The sequence below is a fragment of the Myotis yumanensis genome, unplaced genomic scaffold (assembly GCF_028538775.1).
Source record: "Myotis yumanensis isolate MYYU_CA2020_CCGP unplaced genomic scaffold, mMyoYum1.0.hap1 SCAF_18, whole genome shotgun sequence".
Classification (NCBI taxonomy): Eukaryota; Metazoa; Chordata; class Mammalia; order Chiroptera; family Vespertilionidae; genus Myotis; species Myotis yumanensis.
In genome coordinates, this window is record NW_027223769.1 from 38,187,729 (window position 1) to 38,207,323 (window position 19,595).

Sequence of the window (19,595 nt, forward strand, 5' to 3'; positions counted from 1 at the left end):
AATTCTGGGCCAGGGTACCAGGAGCTCCTGTCTGCTCAGCATCCTTCCTCTCCTTCCTGGCACAGACCCCGCCCCCTTGCCACAGGTTGGCCATGTGACCCCAGTGGGCTACGCTGATTGGTCCAGGGTTGGTACAGGCTCTGAGCCCAGCCAATCAGAATATTCTCCTGGGATTCGCCTAGTGCAGTGGTCAGCAAACTCATTGGTCAACAGAGCCAAATATCAACAGGACAATTGAAATTTCTTTTGAGAGCCAAATTTTTTAAACTTAAACTATATAGGTAGGTACATTGTTATTAACTTAATTAGGGTCCTCCTAAGGCTTAGGAAGAGCCACATCAAGGGGCCAAAGAGCCGCATGTGGCTCGAGAGCCGCAGTTTGCCGACCACAGGCCTAGTGTAAGATCCTTTCCCACTTGGTTGTGAGGTCCAGAGAGCTGGCAGCACCCACACCGTGACAAAGCACCTTGTGGGGTGGGGTGACTCCCTCCTTCCTCCTCCCTCCTCCCTGCCTTCCCTGCTTTGGTTACATTCCCATCAGTTTGTGTTGGACAACGACTGTCAGAAGCCCAGACGCAGTGGCTAAGGGACGGCGGGGAAGACTAGAACCCCAGCTCTGCCACCTGCTGTGTGATCTTGGGTGAGTTACTCAACCTCTCTGAGCTCCAGCTCCCGAGCTTCCACTGGCTGCCTCCCAGGGTTGTCCTGAGGATGAACTGTATTAATCCATTCCCAGGCGCACCGGCACTAACCCAATCATTTGGTGGCACACACAGACAGTATTTTCAAAAAGAACGCCTTGCTGACCACATTGGACCCAAACCAGAGGCTCTGGGAAAGGTGGTGGCAGCTGGGAGACCAAGCAGCAGACAGGCCTGCAGCTGGGCTCACCCTCCACTCTCTTCTCCACCCGGGAAGGACGCCCGCCGCCTGCAGGCGGACCCCCATCAGCAGCTCCCCCACCCTCCAGCTCCCCACGGCTTCAGCAGGGTGGGCGGGAGAGGGAGGCGGGGATGGCAGGTCCCTGCAGGGTCCCCACAGGCTGGCGGCATCGCTCACCTTCTCCATCCCCTGCAGGCCTGAAAGTGACACCCCAGAGCTGGCCTGGATCCTGCACTCCTGCCGGCTTTGCCCGTGGCTCTCTCAACCAGCAGCATGTGAGTGTGTCCCGATGGGTGGAGAACGGTCCTTTTCCGGTCCCGCCAGGCCCCCATCAGACAAAAGCTTGCTCCTGGGGCCAGCTCTGGCCACTGTCCCCCTCCCACACACACACACCCCAGCTCCTGAGCCCCAGCAGGCCTGTCCAAACCTGTCAGAGCCTGAACCACAGAAGAGACCCCTGAGGACAGATGAGCGGCTGTTTGCATCCAATGGACCGTGGCCCCAGCAGGAGGCTCAGAGGGGCCTGGGGAAGTGAAGCAGGGACTCGGGCACACGGGGAAGGTACCTGAGAGTGTATATTTATAGAAAGATACATCGACATGGACAGGTGGCGTCTAGCTATAGATACAGAGCCGTCAGGGGACCGCGTCGGGCCGTGTGGATTTTTGCCGAGGGGAGAACTCGAGGTCCCGCATCTTCCCCCGCTGCCCGGCCTGGGGAAGCCACGGTGGCTGATGTGGCCGGCTCCCTCCCAGAGGTTTCCAGAACGAGGAGTCTGGTTTCGGGGCAGTCTTTAACTGTGTGCGTATCTTTCTAAAGAAGCGAGGAGGAGGAGGAGGAGGGAGCGGAGACGCGTGTCTTCGGGCTGTGCGGGCAGAGAAGACGGCCGCGTTCCGGGCGGGCGAGGCATGACCCCACTGGGAACCATCCCGCAGGAAGGACAGCGAAGGCTCTGGGCTGGGACACACACACAACAGCCGGAAGGCAGCGCGGCGGCCCGCTGTCCGCTGAGATCCTCGGAGCGTTACCACCAGTCCAGGGTGGAAGGAAACGGGAATAATACTAAGAGGTAGCAGCTGTGTATCTTCTCGGAGATTTCGAGGGTCTCTGGGAGCTGGCGGAAAGGGTGCCCTCCTGGGAGCGATGGGGGCGCCGCAGGGCTCCGGCCCAGGGCTCCGGGAGAGGGGCGGGGGGGGGGGGGGGGGGGGCTGGGAAGGGCGTGGGCCTGCGAGAAACCACAGCTGGGAACCCGAGGGAGCCCTGAGCCCCGTCTCGGGTGAGTGACGCAGTCCCCACGGCATATAAATAAGGTTTAGTCTGTGTGTCCATACATCTTCTACACGGAGGCTAGCTGAATATTAGTGGAGTAACAATAATTATTAATAACAATAGTCATCATAACAATAATTAATAGAATAAGAAGGCGGGGGGGGGGGTCCTTGGCGTGGCAGCAGCCGGGGCCTATGTCTGGTAGAAGTGGTGGTAATGGTGGTGGTGCTCGTGGTGGTGGTGGTGCTCGTGTCTCTGGACCGCCTGGCCGGCCTGGCCCTGGCCTTCGTGCGCCACGGCGGCCGGCGCGGGCAGCTCCCGCAGGTGGTCCCGGCCCGGCCCCGAACCGCCCGCCAGCGGGGCCTGCAGGGCCCGGCACCCCTGCTGGCCCTCCCTGGCTCGGTGCCTGTGCTTCCTGTGCCCGAGGGGTGCCAGGGTGGGGAGGAGGCCCGGGCTGGCGGCCAGGTGGGCGGACGGGGACACCGCGGGGACGGCGGGTCCCAGAGGGGGTTTGCTTCTTGCCCCTCTGGCCGCGTGGCCCACGCCCGCGTTCTTGCCCTGGGCCTTGGGGGACCTCACAAAGTGCTTGCTCCCGTCCTGGGCGGCCCGGAGCCGCTGCTGGGCCTCCGGGACCTTGGCGAACGGGGTGTCAAGGCCGTGGGAGGAGCCTGGGTCCGCGCCTGGGGGCTTTCGGTGGGGGGCGTGGACGGCTTCGGGCTCGTGGGAGCGAGAGCGCGTGGGGTTGGAGGTGCGGGGGGGCAGTTCTGACTTCTGGGCCGCGGACGGGGAGCCTAGGAAGCAATGCAACAGGTATTCCATGAGCACCTACTGTGCGCGGCGCTGCACTGCGCCCCACAGACCACCTCAAGCCCGGTTCGCCGAGACTGAGGAAGGCCGGCTGTTCTTTATCAGAGTCCCGTCGTCCCCGCCTCCTCCTGGCCTCGGGGACAGCGCTCTGCAGTGGAGCCCTGCCATCTGCTAAGTGGGAAGAACTGTGTCTGTGTGGTGGGGTCTTTAAACAGAATTCCCCTCCCTAGGGAGAGCTGCGAACGAGAGGGAGGCAGAGAGGGTGCCCATCTGGGGTCCTGGGGCGTGAAGGAGACCTGCAGGCCTGTTCCTCAACTTCCAAGGTAACCCCAGAAAGCCAGCATGGGGGGCGGGGGTGGGGTGAAGTTATCTGAGCTCCGTTCTCATTGGTCTCAGCGAGAGCTGGGACGAGAGCTGGCACGGCAGAGCTGATACAGACAGAGCTAGGGAAGTGGGGTCCTCCCTGGGCGGAGAGGGGCGCAGGGCAGGAGGGCAGGGTGGGTGTGGGACGACTGGTCTTCACTGTTATAAGCCCTCAGATACTCTCCGATTTGGTTCGCCTTGTGCATGTGTTAATTATTTTTTTAAATATACTTTGATTTTTAGAGCGAGAGGAAGGGAGAGGGAGAGAGATAGAAACATCAACGAGAGAGCATCATGGACCGGCTGCCTCCTGCACAATCGGGGATCGAGCCCACAACCTGGGCATGTGCCCTGACCAGGAATCGAACCAGCGACCCCTTGGTTCATGAGTCAATGCTCTGCCACGGAGCCACGCCGGCTAGGCATTCCTTCACTTTTTTTAAAGGTTTTTAATGTCATCGCCTCCAATAACATCTGGAACCTGTCCCATCCAAGCCATGCCTTCCCCCAGCCCAGGGGGGACGGTGACCATTACCCGCCTGACGCACCTGCCGGCCTGGCCACGCCTCCCCGCAGCCCGCCTTACCAGGCCCGAACTGGGACGTGTAGTTCTCTATCCCAGCGAGATCTAAATAGTGGTTTCTCCTCTCAATGTTCTCATCCACGCAATGGTGGTAGCAGCCCGGCTGCTCCAGACGGCTGTCCCCCTGGAACCTGTCACAGGAAGGCAAGTGAGTGGCGGGTGCTGGCCCGGGGCACTGGGGTGGGTAGGGGGGTGGGGGGTGGGGGGACAGCCCCACAGCCTCCTGGGAAGCCACGGGACAAATCCTCCTGGACCCTTTGCTGATTGCCCTCTGGTCCTGGGGAGGGTGTGAGGGAGGGAGTGGTCCATGGAGACAGCCCCGGCCTGGCCTCCCTGGGCTTTCTTGGAGGAACAGGCCCAAAGCAGGGGTCAGGGGTTACTGGTCGACACGTAAGGGTGCCCCAAAGCCAGACTTCAAGCCCCGTGTGCCTGCCGCACACCCCAGACAGGTGGCCTAGCTCCCGCCTGCTCCCCAGGGGGTGTGGGGGCAGAAGCCCCCGCCCCCCCCCCCAGCCAGGGGACTTGAGGCTGGTACCTGCCCCGGAGCCCAGGGCCCCGAGCGGGCCTCCCCTGTGTGTGCACGGAAGGGCGGGGCGAGAGGCGCCGCCGGAGGCCACCTTCCTCCCACAGGGCCTCGGTGATCTGCACGTCCCCCCTCCCGGCCCCCCTCTGCCCAGCAGAGCCCCCCACCTGCAGCCAGCCCAGGTACCTGTGATCGTCAGCCCCTGCCCACATCACGCGGAGCCCCCTGCGTCCCCCTTCTCTCTGTTCCCTGTGCTGCTGCTTCTCAAAGTCCAGAACTTTCCTTCCATGTTCACTTAGGAATCAGCGTACCTCCTGTCTCAGACAGCCCTGCGCTTCACTGCCCTGCGCTCCATGCTTCCTAAACAGCCCCTTTCCCTTCCCACCTCTCTCCTTCCCTCCTGGAAGTTGAAGAACCAGCACCGGGGAAAGGGACCTGCAGCCTCAGTGAAGGCCTCGTGTGCAGTCCCGAAGCCCCAGTGCCTGAAAGCAAGGGCTTTTCCTAACCCCCTGGGCAGCCACGCCGGCCCTAAGCGAGGAGAGGGCAGCCATGGTCTTTATGCCACCTGGTGTGGGTACTCGTACGTCTGCCCGCAGAAACACCAACATGCAAAACCCCGAGATGCTGCCCAGACCCCAAAATCACACATAAGGAATACACCCTGAGCACCTGTGCAAACCAGCAAACGCCAAACGCCAAACCTCTCTGGCCTAAAGCGTTTGGATAAAGCAATGTAAACCTATACTCAGTTATTTTTTAATTTTTAAAAGAAACTTTTTATTGATTTCAGAGAGGAAGGGAGAGAGAGATAGAAACATCAATGATGAGAGAGAATCATGGATCGGCTGCCTCCTGCACGCCCCCCACTGGGGATCGAGCCTGCAACCAGGGCATGTGCCCTGATGGGGAAATCAACTGTGACCTCCTGGTTCGGAGGTTGACACTCAACCACTGAGCCCCGCCCGTGGTCGGGCAATACTCAGTTATTTTTAAAAATCAAACTTTGTGAGCCTGTCGCCTGAAATCACTGCCTCTGAGGAGAGCGTAGACAGAAGGCTCCTGCTCGGGATCCCTCAGACGCAGGTACACAGCTGGTGCTTAACCGTGCTCAGGTGCCCTGGGCTGCCCGGCCCGCCCTGCCCGCCGTACCTGAGGGGGGCTCGCTGCTTCTTGTCCCAGCTCCGCAGCTCCTCCGCCGGCTTGGTCTCCGCTCTGGGCCTGGTGCTCTGCAGGTCTGAGTCCCGCCCAAGACACAGCCCGGTGAGCAGCTCGATCCTGTCCCCGCCGGCCTCCGGGTCCTGCCCAGGTTTTCCAAGCTGCTGGCCCCCCGGCAGCTGCCCAGTGGCTCGGTGGCCAGGCTTCTCAGAGCCAGGACCAGACCGAGGGGTCTCACAGCCACCCCCGTCCTGCTCAGCTCCTCCCCACACTGCAGGGCTGGGCTCCACGGCCGGGCGGCCCACCCGGGCGGCCCAGCCTCTGCCCTGGCTGCCTGCCGGCCACACACGTGTCCAGCCGTGCTGTGCTCCCTCGGGCCTTCCATCTGGAATCCTCTCTCTATCCAAACCCCACCCCCTCAAGGACCCGCCACAACCCCACCTGCCCGCAGGGTAGCCCAGCGCCAGCGCCTGGCCCCGCCCTCACCGCCTGGCCCCGCCCTCACCGGGGTGGTTGAGAAGGATGCTCTTCCTGCCCTGGCTCCCGTCGGGGGCCACGGTGAGCTTCACCCGCAGCGTCTTGCTGGACGTCGGGGAGTGGTTGACGGAGGAGTCCACCACCTCGTAGATGGTGTGCAGCAGGCTGGTGATGTCCTGGCGGCGGGAGGGAAGCAGAAACCGCGCGCGCGGCCTTAGCCACAGGGCGTCTGCAGCGGGGATGTGTGCTCTCCGGGCCATGGCCTCGGGCGGGCCATCACCTGCCCAGCGACCCTGCCCGTACACAGACAGACTCGGCCGTCCCTTCACCCCCACCCACAAGCATTGCCCTGGCCAGGCAGGTGTGCGCCGGCCCCGCCCACAGCAGGCGGCCGCCCAAGGGCCACGCAGGCTGAGAGCATCTCCGAGGAGCCAGGTCCAGCCTCCTGTTAAATCTCCAGAACCTCTGATACTGGCAACTGATTTTTTTTTTCAATTCCCCATCCCCCTCTCCCCCCTGCCCATGGCAACCTGCATTCTACATTGTCTATGTGACTCCTGTAGGCAACTCTTATGGGCAGAATCACACAGCATCTGTCCGCCCGTGACTGGCTTATTGCACTCGGCATAATGTCCTCGAGGCTCATCGCGATGCAGCCAGCCGGTCCAGGATCCCCTCCCTTTTTCAAGGCTGAGTAATATTCCACGGCTGGTGCAGCCCACCGTGGGTTGATCCTGATCGGCCAACAGGCACTTGGCTTGCGTCCACGCTGGGGCTGTTGTGGCTGATGGGCCATGAACGTGGATGTACAGGCATCTCCTCAGGACGCTTCTTTTCAATGTCGGTGGACACATACCGAGAAGTGGGGGGCTGGGTCCCATGGGGGTTCTGTGTATCATGTTTTGAGGACCCTCATGCTGCTTCTCTCAGCAGCTGCGCCATTTGACATCCCCAGCAACAGTGCCCAGGGTTCCAAGTTTGCCACCTGCCTGGCAACACTTGCTTTACTTTCTCTCTTTAAAAAAAAAAAAATATATATATATAGATAGATAGATAGATAGATAGATAGATATAGATATAGATATATGTATATATAATTATTGATTTCAGAGAGGAAGGCAAAGGGAGAGAGAAACATCCACGATGAGAGAGAATCATGGATCGGCTGCCTCCTGCACGCCCCCTACCGGGGATCGAGCCCACAACCCGGGCACGTGCCCTGACCGGGAATCGAACCGTGACCTCCTGGTTCATAGGCTGACGCTCAACCGCTGCGCCACGCCGGCCGGGCAACACTTGTTTCCTGTTTGTCTGCAGAGCAGCCATCCTCGTGGTGTGAGGTGGGGTCTCTTGGTGGTTTGGACTTGCGTTTCCCTGATGACCGGTGACGGTGAGCAGCTTTTCATGTGCGGATTGGCCACTGGTACATGTTCTTTGGAGAAAAGTCTATTCGAGTCCTTTGCCCATTTTTGATAGAATTACTTCATTTTTTACGTGACATTGTAGGCGTTCTCCATACCCAGTATTCTGGCTGTTATTCCCGTATCAGACAGAGGATTTGCAAATGTTTCCTGCACCCCGAAGGCGGCCCTGCACTCCGTAGGCCCTGTCCTCGGGGGCGCCGCATTTACATTCCGATGGAGTCCCATGGATCTCCTTCCGCTTTTCCTGCCTGTGCTCATTTAACTTTTACCAAACCCTCTGCGGGGCTGGGCCAGAACATCCGGGGCCAGACCAGCATGGTGGGAGCCGCCTGTTTGAGACAAGCCTCCTGCCAGCAGGCCTCGGGGCTCAGCACCGGCCTAGCCTCGTTCCCACCACACCCGCTCCCTGCACCCTCCTGCTTCAGTTCACCTGCAGGGACAGGCCCTGCCTTCGCAGAGGGGACGGGCAGAGTCACCTGGCACAGGACCAGCACCCTGTGTCCCAGGGCACGGCCCATGGTCAGAGGTGAGGCGGGCACACTCACCTCGCGGGTGACCTTCCCGTTGTTGTCAAAGTCATACAGGGTGAAGGTCCACTCCTGCCGGCTGTCCTCCTCCACGGACACGTCACAGTGCAGCTCCTGGACAGACAGACAGACAGACAGCACACGGCGCGCTGTCACCCAGCGGCTGGGACACCTGGAGGCCAGGCCACGGGGCTGCCCCTCCCACTGCAGAGTAATGACCAAGATGTGACCGGCCAGGGAGAGCAGCCAGGCTGGGCGGGAAGGCTTGGCCTGAGGAGAGATGCCCATACGGGTGCCAGACAGGCTCTGGGTCCGCACAGGCTAAGGGACACCGCGGGAGGGTCTGAGAGAGGGTTCTGTGGCCTTGGGAAGACTGAGCTTGGACCCAGGGCTAGAAGCTACCCTGCCCACATGCCCACACACACATGCATACACACACACGTACATGTCTGCATGTGCTCGCATGTGCTCGCACCTGCACATGTACATGCGCCTACACTCATGCACACCTATGCACATGTGCAGCCCGTGCACACCTGCACACACACACACACACACACACACACACACAGGGCACAGTAACTTGGGAAGCTGTGTTGCGGCTCCCAGGGTGGCCACCTGACCGGAAGGCAGGAGAAGGGTGGACACAGAGAACTAAAGGCCCAGTCAACTTCAGGTGGCGGCCTGCGTGGCCCTCCACAGCTGCGCCCTCCACCTGGGCACGGCTTCCCTGCGCCTCAGTTTCCCTGTGTAAGTTACGGAAACGACGGCGTTGCCCTCATAGCCTTGTTGGGAGCAGTCACTGGCCTGCCCCTCCGCCCCTCGGTGCTCATCATGGCCGTGGGAGACAGGTCCCCACCTCCCACCTCCAGCCCCTGGCTTCTGTGTCGAGGGCAGCCAGAAGGAAAAGCCAGGGACGGCGTGCCCAGGTGGGGGGCGAGTGGTGGATGGTACCCCAGCCTCCACGCCCCTCCACAGGACGAATCTGAGGGCACCTGTGGGACTGAGCCTCAGCTGCCCTTCACCTTCGTCGGCTCCCCTCCTTCCTTGCTCCCGGGGATCACCCCCAGACCCTTGTCTCGGGGTCTGCTTTGGGGGAGCTGGAAACAGGTGTGGAAACTGGTTGGCACACAGCAAAGCCCGATGAATGCTAGTGGCTGCTCCTCTTTGTGATGATTCCTAATACAGTGACGTCATGTTATCTCTCCCCCCGAGGTGTCTAAGCACGGGGCTCTGAGCTGGCATGGGGGCTCTGCCGCTGGGGGAAGCGTGCGGGGCCGGCTGGCCACTGGGGCATTCTAGGAAGGACGCTGACGGGGAGAGAGAGTCCAGAAAGGGCATTCCGATCCACGAGGTTCTCCGAAAACTAGCAGAGACGCCCAGACCACCCTGTCCCTTGTCCTGCCCCGGCCGGCGGGGCGTGCGGACAGGCTCAGCCCCACGCGGGTGGCACTGGCCCCCGGCCGCCGGAGAAAGCGTGGCCAGGCGCCGCGCCCTGCCCCCAGCCTCTGCCGCGCACAGCCAGCTCCTCCGCCGCTCTGGCAGCCACGCTGAGCTCAAAGCCGCTCTTCCCTCAGTTGTGACATGTCCGTCTGATACCTGCCAAGTGCCCGCTCTGCTCCGAGGAACTGTTTCAGGCGGCATAGCACTCACCCCACACACACACACACACGCACTCACACACGCACACCTAGACAGGCGTGCACACACCCGCACACACATACATGCATGACCACACAAATGCACACCTGCACACATGCTCACACACCCCTACACACATGCACATGCTCACATATACACACATGCACATGTGGGCGCACATGTGCTCACACACACGCACATGCCCACACACTCATGCATGCACACATAGAGTTTAACTGACTCCCCCTCCCTGGCCCCTCTGATTAGCTCCACAGGAAGCCCGGGTTTGAAGTTCAGAGACAGGTTGGGCCGCTATTGCCACCCCCCACCTCCAGGTGAGCCCCCCCAGGGACCACGAACAGTCCCGGGCAGGCGGCTGCCCCCCCAGAAGCAGACCCCCTGGGGCTCCCAATGATTCGGGACGTCCAGGCCTGGGCCTTCCCTCTCCTGTCCACGCAGGAGCTGAGCGGCCTCCACATCGGGCCAGGCCTCAGCTTCCTCCTCAAAAAGCACCACCGAGCCCAAGCCAGTGTGGCTCAGCAGATAGAGCACCAGCCTGCGGCCTGAATCGTCCCAGGTTCGATTCCAGTCAGGGCACGTGCCCGAGCTGCGGGCTTGATCCCCAGTGGGGGGCGTGCAGGAGGCAGCCGATCCATGATTCTCTCTCATCATTGATGTTTCTCTCTCTCTCTCCCTCTCCCTTCCTCTCTGAAATCAATAGAAATATATTTTAAGGAAGACAAAGACGAAGATGAAGACGAAGAAGAAGAAGAGGAAGAGGAAGAAGAGGAGGAGGAGGAGGAGGAGGAGGAGGAGGAGGAGGAAGAGGAGGAAGAGCACCACCGAGAAGAGAAAACCCTTCTCTCCAGGCCCAGCGCCAGGAAGGAAACTTACTTCCAGTTTCAGCTGCTTCTTGGAGCCCAGGCAGGACTCGCTCAGCTTCTCCATCTTCTTCTCATCTCCACTGGCCAGCCCGTCGGTCTTCTCGGGGGGCAGGGCCACTGTGGGGGAGGCAAGGGAGGACGCGTGAGGCTTCGTGCTGGCGCCCCTCCCTGCCCCCCTGCCCACCTGCTGGAGTCAAAGCTGCTTTGCCCTCCAGGGCTGTCCAGCTGCTCCAGGGGGGCCCCCTTCCAGAGCACACCCATGCTCTGCCCACGGGGGACACGCTGCTATCATGACCTGCAACATCCTTTATTCACCCCCCCTCCCCCCCACACACATACCGCTCCAGAGGGCGGGGTGGGGGCTGCAGAGAAGAAAAAGGAAAGGAAGAAAGAGAAACAGAGGCCAGCTCCATCTTCAAAGCCGCTGCCTCCCTGCGAGGAGGTCCTGGCTGGAGATGTAAGCTGGCCAGGCTTATCGGAACCAAACTTCAAGTTCAAAGGGAAGTTATCAGAAAACCACCTTCAGGTTCAATGTTGCCTTTCATGTTCCACTTGATAAAACCCAAAGAAAAGAAACCTCTGTCCCGCTCTCTCCTCTGGAGCCCCCTCCTCCCCTCCGAGCAGAAACAGCCCGTCCTCCCTCAGGTCCTCCCCTGCCTCTCCTCCTCTCCCCTCTCCCGGGAGGGCGACGTCCCTCCCACCGCTCTGCCCTTGTGCGTCTTCTCTGCAGATCAGGGTGGCCTGGCTTGTCCTCCCTTCACCAGCAGGGCCTCATCCCATCCTGGCTCAGAAACCACCCAGACACCCCTGGAGGGGGTCCTTCCCAGCAGGGGCCGGGCACACAAGGGTAGGAGGACTGGGAGCCATCCTGCCCTGGGGTCCTGGGGGCCAGGAACAAGGACAGTCAGCACCCCCTTGCCCCACCAAAGATGGCCTTTCACCCTCTCACTGCCCCCTACCCAATGGCTAGAGGAGGCAGGTGTCACAGAACCCACCAATCAAAGCCTTGCAGACCCCAAGGCCAGGGTCAGGGGCGGGACTCAGGGGTCATGCTTCTACTTCCACATGGACCCTCTGGAACCAAACGAGGCCAAACCAGCACCCGCCCCCACCCATCCCCGTGCAGAACAAATCGCCCTCCACCCACCTACCCATCTATCCATCCATCCATCCATCCTTCATCTATATCTAGCCATCCATCCACTCATCCATCCATCCATCCACCCACCATCCATCATCCATTCTTCATCTATACCTAGCCATCCATCCACTCATCCATCCATCCATCCACCCACCATCCATCCTTCATCTATCATCCATCCATCCATCTACCCACCATCTATCCATCCACTCACCAACATCCATCCATCCATCCCTCCATCCACCCACCATCCATCCACCATCCATCCATCCTTCCATCCATCCATCCATCCATCCATCCTTCCATCCATCCATCCATCCATCCATCCTTCCATCCACCCATCCATCCATCCATCCATCCACCATCCATCCTTCCATCCATCCATCCATCCATCCATCCATCCTTCCATCCATCCATCCATCCATCCATCCTTCCATCCACCCATCCATCCATCCATCCATCCATCCATCCCTCCATCCACCCACCATCCATCCACCATCCCTCCATCCTTCCATCCATCCATCCATCCATCCATCCTTCCATCCACCCATCCACCCATCCATCCATCCACCATCCATCTGACATCCATCTATCCACCATCCATCATTTGGCTCATGGGTAGCCTGGAGGAGGGAGAATGGTGCCTACCACAGGCCGCCATGGTCCAACCTCCGTGAACAAAACTATCGTGGAGATGGGCTTTGGCACCAGGTTCTGAGCCCATTCTCTGTCTCTTACTCCTTCTTGTGCAGCTCAAGGACTTGTTTTCCCAGAGATGATCTCTTGGGGGGCATAATTTCAGGGGGAGTCTGATCACACTTCAATTGCAAGGCACAGCCGCAACAGGAGATACTGCTCATGTGAAAGAGGAGGAAGTAGGAGGGGAAGGAAGGAAAGGCACAGAGCAGGAGAAAAGCAAAGCCTGTCTTGCCTCTGGATTCCCCTGGGTGACGGACCCACACCACCATGAGCCAAAACCTGCCGCCTCCTGTTTGCATAAATAAAGTTTTATTGGGACACAGTTGCTCGGACACACACTGTGTATGGCTGCTTCCCTCCACAATGGCAGAGTTCAGTAGTTGCCACAGAGACGGTCGGGTCCATGGAGCCAAAAATTCGTACCCTCCCGGCCCTTTACAGAGAAGTCTGGGACCTGGCTGCAGGCGAACGCAGCCTTCACCCGCACCGGGTACCCGGACCCACCTGCTGCTCACCGGCTCCACTGGGAGCCCTGGTGCACGCACCACCTGCCCAGCCATGCACGGCAGCCATGAAGGACAGAAATGTCCACGCTGCCTCCTTCAAACCCGTCCTCAGCTCAGAGGAGTCTGGTGCAGTGGGTGGGGCTCCTTTTCTTTTTCTAAATATTTTAAATATGTTTTTATTGACTTCAAAGAGAGGAAGGGAGAGGGGAAGAGAGAGAGAAGCATCTATGAGAGAGAAGCATCATAGATCGGCTGCCTCCTGCACGCCCCCTACTGGGGATCGAGCCCGCAACCTGGGCATGTGCCCTGACCAGGAATCGAACCGTGACCTCCTGGTTCCTAGGTCGACGCTCCCCTACTGAGCCACGCTGGCCTTTTCTTCTGAATCGGCTCCCCGTCCCTCCTCACTCGGTCCCTCCTCACTCCCCACAGCGAGGAGCGAGGAGCGGAGCCGCTGTGTTTACCAGATGATGCTTCCCCACACTCCCTCCCGCAGCCTGGCATCGCTCCACCCCCGGCAACTGCCAGATTAAATGCGTTACTTGACCATCCTCACCCGCTCCCTTTGATGTTCCCTTCTCAGGCTTCAGAATACCTTTTGGAGGGAGATCAGACAGCATTAAACAGAATTACTAATTAATTAAGCAAAGTTAAATTTTAAACACTGTTTGTTGTGTTAGCCAAAAGCCTGAGCAGAACAGACTTTTTTCCTCCACGGAGATCAAAGACAGCCTCTTTCCCTCCCCCTCCCCTCCCCGCCCCCCCCATTTAAAAAAGGGAGGGGCTGGGGAGGCAGAGAGAGAGAGAGGAGTGCTGCGGAACACTGGGGACAGAGAGGACGGTGGCTACTCTGATCCGGGTTTAAACACCCATCCGCACCCCACCCGTGGGCCCCAGGGAAGGAGGCCCGGGCTCACTGGGGACGGCGGGCTGGGAGAGCCTCGGCCACTTTCCGGGGACCGTTCACCCTGGCAAACAGCGGCGGCCCGGGGAGCAGGATGGCTCAGGATGGCACGGCCGACCCAGCACCAGCTGCTGACGGCTGGCGCCACCCAACAGCATGGGAAGAGGGCGGGCTGTGAAGTGAAAGAGACGGGCCGCTGCTCCCCACCCTCCTCAGGAGGACGAGCACCTCTGGGCTCTTCCTCTCCCGCCTCGCTCGGGGCAGAGTCTTCTGGGGGCACCGGGGGCCTGGCTGTGCCAAGCAGGCCGTGCACGGTACCGCTCTAGGAGCGCGTGCCCGTGCTGGGCGGTGCACATCTGTGGGTGGCGAGGACATTTTTGGAACAGATGGCGAAGGTGTCGTGAGGAGGGTGTGGAGGGGCCCCTGCTCCTGATTTGCACAAACGCTATTTGTCCCTGGCAGAATGCTGTCCAAACGCATCCCGTCTCGCCGGGCTGGCGGGGCTCAGTGGGGTGAGCGTCGACCTAGGAACCAGGAGGTCACGGTTCGATTCCCGGTCAGGGCACAGGCCTGGGTTGCAGGCTCCATCCCCAGCGTGGGGCGTGCAGGAGGCCGTCGATCAATGATTCTCTCTCATCATTGATGTTTCTATCTCCCTCTCCCTTCCTCTCTGAAATCAATAAAAAATATATATACTAGTATATATATTTAAATCTAGACCCTGAATGGTACAGCAAAGGCCGGCTTACGGTAACACAATCCAGAAAGGCCTGGTTGACATTAAACTCTGGGAGAAGACACACATTAGAACACAGGGTAGTGACTACGTCAGCCCCAGCGAAGACCAGAAACGCCCGGGACCCTGCAAGGTGTGGCGGGCACCTCTCCGGGCCCAGTTGCCTGGCGTGCGCTCAGCACGATGTCAGATTTAACACAGGCCACGGCCTCCTCGCTGGACTCCGCACACTCGCCCGAGCGCACCCACCGCCCCTTCTTAATGGCCCTCGCACAGATTATCGGCCACAAATATTTCCATCTCGGGGTGGATTGCCGGGATGTTTCTGACTCCCCAGCCCCCCGACAGCAGCTGTTGGAGGGGGAGGCAGATGAACTTTAATATTAGCCGATGCCAAATATAATTAGGCGGCTAATCTGCTGCGTGTAAAAAGAGAACGGTATCGTGTGTGCATTCCGGGCCAAATGGTTTCTTGCGTTCTGGGCAGGAGGCTCTCCCCAGGGAGAGAGGGTCCCCGAGACGCAGAGATCTGCCCGGCCGAGGGCTGTACCGGGCCACGGTGAAGTGAGTGGGAACAGACACTATTCCCGCGGCTCCTCTTACTAACGCCACGCAGGCTGTGTCGCTGCCCATGTTTGACAAAGGGAGAGACTGAGCTTAAAGAGCAAACTGGAGCCCGGCCAGTGCGGCTCAGTGGTTGAGCGCCGACCTATGACCCAGGAGGTCAGGGTTTGATTCCTGGTCAGGGCACATGCCCTAGTTGCAGGCTCCATCCCCAGTAGGGGCCGTGCAGGAGGCAGCCGATCCATGATTCTCCCTCATCGTGGATGTTTCTCCCTCTCTCCCTCTCCCTTCCTCGCTCTCTGAAATCAATAAAAACATCTTTCTAAAAGCAACCTGACCAAGCCATTTCCCTTCTAAAAAGGATCGCCCGCCCACACCTGCCTCTCAGCGCATCCCTCCCTGGAACTGCTCTGCATCTTCTGACCTGGCCCCCCCCTCACACTGTGACCCCTGCTCAGAACACTGTCTGTCTCTCCGATTCCTGCTCATCCTTCGGGTCCTTGGCTTGGGCCTCCCCACCTCTGAGAAGCACGCCTCCATGCCCCCCGGAATGAGGTTAGGGTTCCTGCGCAGGGAGCCGGTATCACACCGTGGTAGCCGTTACTCAGCTAACTGGCCCCTCCTTCAGCGGTGGGTGCCCCGATGTATAGCACAGAGCCTGTGGCTCGTCATCATCATCAACAGGAAACGAGAGCAGCAGGCCAGCGTGGCCCAGTGACTGAGCACCAACCCATGACCCAGGAGGGTGCTGGTTCGAGTCCCGGGTTGCGGGTTTGATCCCCAGTAGGGGGGCGCGCAGAAGGCAGCCGATCAATGATTCTCCCGGCACTGATGTTGCTGTATCTCTCTCCCTCGCCCTTCCTCTCCGAAATCAATAAAAATATAAATTTAAAAGGGAAAAGCGGGGGAGAAACCCTCCCAACCAAAGCTCGCTGGCCTTTTTCTCTCCTTGCAGCATCAGGTGCACGGCCTCTGGCCTTGACGTTCAAATCCTGAGAAGGGACATCTGTTCAGGGAGGGAGGGGGCCACGCCGGGGCAGGGACAGAGAGAGAGAGAGGGGAAAAAAGCCTTCTTTGGGCTAAAAATATCATGTCCCTTTCCCCCTCCCCCGCCCCCACCCATGTTGGAACCTGTGCTGAAATTCAGCGTTTCAAACCTGACCCCGAGCCACCGGAAACTAGGGCCGCCTCCCGGGATGTGAAGGCGGCAGAGTCTCCGCGGTGCAGGCGGGGGCCGCAGGAAGAGGGGACCTGAGGGGAGCTGCCGCGGGGCCGAACCCAGGCCTCCAGGGCCTGCGGGGTGCAGGGGGCGATGGCTCTGAGCTGAGGGAGAGGAGCCAGCGCCTGGCCCACCTGCCCCCTCCGTCGGGGGACAGTGGGGGGTCCCTGCTGCTCTCCAGTGAGTGCCTCCCTGTCTCAGACTCCAGGGCCCCCAGCCGCCTCAGGTACTGGAATGAGGACTCCGCGGAGTCCGGAGCTCTGTCCTCGGTCGGCTGTGTGACCCTGACAGGTTCCACCACGCTCCATCCTCAGCTTTCCAGCTCCACGTGAGGGGACCAGAGGCCCGCCCAGGGCTGCGCAGCGCGAGGGATGGCTGAGCCCTCCCCCCTGGGCGTCTGGGTGGACTGGCCCGGGGCCGGAGGGGAACATACACCCGGCCTGGTGGCGCAGGGAGAGGGTCGCCTGACTGGGAGAGGCTTTGAAAAGAGGCTTTGCCTGAACTGGACAAGGAAATGACCAAACCGCCGTGGGTCCGTCATCAAGAAAGGTGGACCTGAGCTGGCCGGTGGGCTCAGTGGTTAGAGCATCAGCCCCTGCGCCCCACTCCAACCGCGTGCCGCCCCTGCCACACCCCGCCGGCTGGGGCTTGGGTTCCATGTGGACTTTGTTCTCCCCACAGTTCAAAAGGAACTCCGCAGCCCGGCCTCGAGCACCCGGCCCGGCCTTCATCTCCCGCCCCGTGTGCATGCTCCCAGCTGGCCGGTTAAGGCGGCTAAGACGCTGGATTAGGGCGGGCTTTACATAACAACGCGGGAGCGAAAGCCGGCCTCTCCCGGGATGGCTAAAGGCTTCTTTTCATCTTCCTGCCTCAGATGGCCTTTTCTTCCTCCCGTGCGCAGCCCTCCAGCCCGCCAAGAGGCAGTGAACTTGGCCAACAGGAAGACAAAGGAGAGATTCAGGATTCCGAGAGCTCTCCCTGGCCGGCGCACAGAGGGACACCCACAGCCTCCCACCCCCACCCGCTCCGGGCCAGGTGGGTGCTTCCCCGTGGCCAGAAACCACAGCACCTGCCTCGCGGTGCGGTGGCCTGCGGGTCACAGCCCGTCCTCTGCCCTGGGGTGGGCGCCAGCCTCCCTCGGGGCAGCAGCCGGAGCAGCCACGCTCCCGGCTTCACTTACTTCTGTGTCCCCTGTTTACCGCCGTCTTTCGCCTTTCGTTTCCCAAGGAACCTGGGGCGGCATTCTCGTAAAAGTTAACACATCGGTCACAGCTAACGCTACGGTCCCCTGCACCACTCTCTCCCACATGAGGCTCCTCCTCCCGCGCCCGGGAGCCGCTGCTCTGGTCTGTCTAGGCCAGTGATGGCGAACCTATGACACGCGTGTCCGAGGCGACACGCGAACTCATTTTTTTGGTTGATTTTTCTTTGTTCGATGGCATTTAAATATATAAAATAAATATCAAAAATATAAATCTTTGTTTGACTATGGTTGCAAAGACCAAAAAATTTCTCTATGTGACCCGGCACCAGAGTTAAGTGAGGGTTTTTCAAAATGCTGACACGCCGAGCTCAAAAGGTTCGCCATCGCTGGTCTAGGCCTCTAGCCACACAGCAGCACACACATGACCATCTACACGTGTGCACAGGGAAGCACAGAGCGGTGCCCGGCGGCCTTGCTCCGTGAAGGTTAACGTGCTTTCTATCCGTGACGGGTGTCTGCGCCTGCTCTCGCCGCTTTACGGCCCGGCTCCTGTGTGAGCCTGCGTTCGAAGGAAGGGGCCGAACAACCTGACCACCGACAGCCCCGCCCAACCCCTCCTCTAGGTCCTAGTTCTTTCTTCAACGCGGTGCTTCCCCTGGAGGAAAGAAGGCGGGACAGCCGAGAGGAGGGAGGGGAGGCGGGAGGGGAGGGGGAGGGGGTCCCCACACGCGTGTGCTCTAGGTGAGTGGACGAGCGGAGAACGGGGAACGGCACAGCTCCGGGAGGGAGCGCTCACTACAAGCCTGACGCTGTGGGTGGGGCGCGTGAGGAGCCACTGCCCTCACTCCCTCCGGAGCAGCTGCGGTCAAACAGCCCATCCGAGGCCCCACCGCGGCCACACGGCAGGGCCGGGCCGGGGACCCACGTGGCCCGGCTCCACTCTGGGCCTGGACTGTGGGGGCCACACTTTCCTCTTGCTCCTCAGCCCTCCCCCCCAGAGTCCTGGCCTCCGCCTGGACCACAGATTTCTGGAGGGTGTGCAGGGGATGTGGTAGACCAGACGGCCCCATCCCCTCCGCCCTGCCCCCTGGGAAGAGAGCAATGCAGTCCGGTACCTTCCAGTCGAAAGTCTTCCTCCTCCTCCTCGCTGAGCGTTTCTCTGAAAACCTCGCCCACCAGCTCCTAGAGGAAGGGAAGGCAGGGAGATGAAGGACGCCCGGGGTCAGGTGGCACCTGGCATCGGGGCGGAAGAGGTGGCGCCGTGAGCATGTGGCTGCCTGGTCGCAAGGAAGCGGGGCCCTGCTCTGATTGTTCCGATGGGAATGTGGGCCAATGGAGGCAGGTCCCATCCCACCTGAAAAGCTGATCATCAGCCCAGCCAGTGTGGCTCAGTGGTTGAGCGTCGACCTATGAACCAGGAGGTCACAATTCGATTCCCCGTCAGGGCACCTGGCCGGGTTGTGGGCTCCATCCCCAGTGGTGGCGGGACGGCGGGGGGCATGCAGGAGGCAGCTGATCCATGATTCTCTCTCATCACTGATGTTTCTCTCTCTCTCCCTCTCCCTTCCTCTCTGACATCAATAAAAGTATATATGTTTTTAAAAAGTTGACGGTCACACTGCTGTGTAGGAGGTAAGTTTTCTCAGCCTGCGGCCACCACGAAACACGACATGGGCCCACACTTCTCCCTCAGAAAGAGTTCCACCCCCACCTCAGCAAAAGGCAAAGAGCAGATCATAAAATGCCCCACATCCCCCCTGGAGGGGGACAACGCGCCTGCGCGGTGGCCTCAAGAAGAGACCTCAGCCGAAACCGGTTTGGCTCAGTGGATGGAGCGTCGGCCTGCGGACTGAAAGGTCCCGGGTTCGATTCCGGTCAAGGGCATGTACCTGAGTTGCGGGCACATCCCCAGTGGGAGATGTGCAGGAGGCAGCTGGTCGATGTTTCTCTCTCATCGATGTTTCTAGCTCTCTGTCTCTCTCCCTTCCTCTCTGTGAAAAATCAATAAAACATATTTTAAAAAAAAAAAATTTATAAAAAAAAAAAAAAAAAAAAGAAGAGACCTCAGACTGGACCCTCCTCCCACA

At 60.1% G+C, this 19,595-nt stretch overlaps 1 protein-coding gene across 1 annotated transcript in view; it reads right to left on the reverse strand.

Annotated features, from left to right (window-relative positions):
- Positions 1-1,444: 1,444 nt before the first annotated feature.
- Positions 1,445-19,595, reverse strand: part of NKD1 (NKD inhibitor of WNT signaling pathway 1) — a 52,885-nt gene continuing 34,734 nt past the window's right edge. Inside the window, exons 4-10 of the mRNA XM_070397735.1 lie at positions 18,624-18,690; positions 10,546-10,652; positions 8,029-8,124; positions 6,088-6,235; positions 5,577-5,661; positions 3,908-4,035; positions 1,445-2,942 (exon numbers count right to left, since the gene is read on the reverse strand). Coding sequence (XP_070253836.1) covers positions 2,344-2,942; positions 3,908-4,035; positions 5,577-5,661; positions 6,088-6,235; positions 8,029-8,124; positions 10,546-10,652; positions 18,624-18,690 — 1,230 coding nt within the window. The 3' untranslated portion in view covers positions 1,445-2,343. The remainder of the gene's footprint in view (positions 2,943-3,907; positions 4,036-5,576; positions 5,662-6,087; positions 6,236-8,028; positions 8,125-10,545; positions 10,653-18,623; positions 18,691-19,595) is intronic.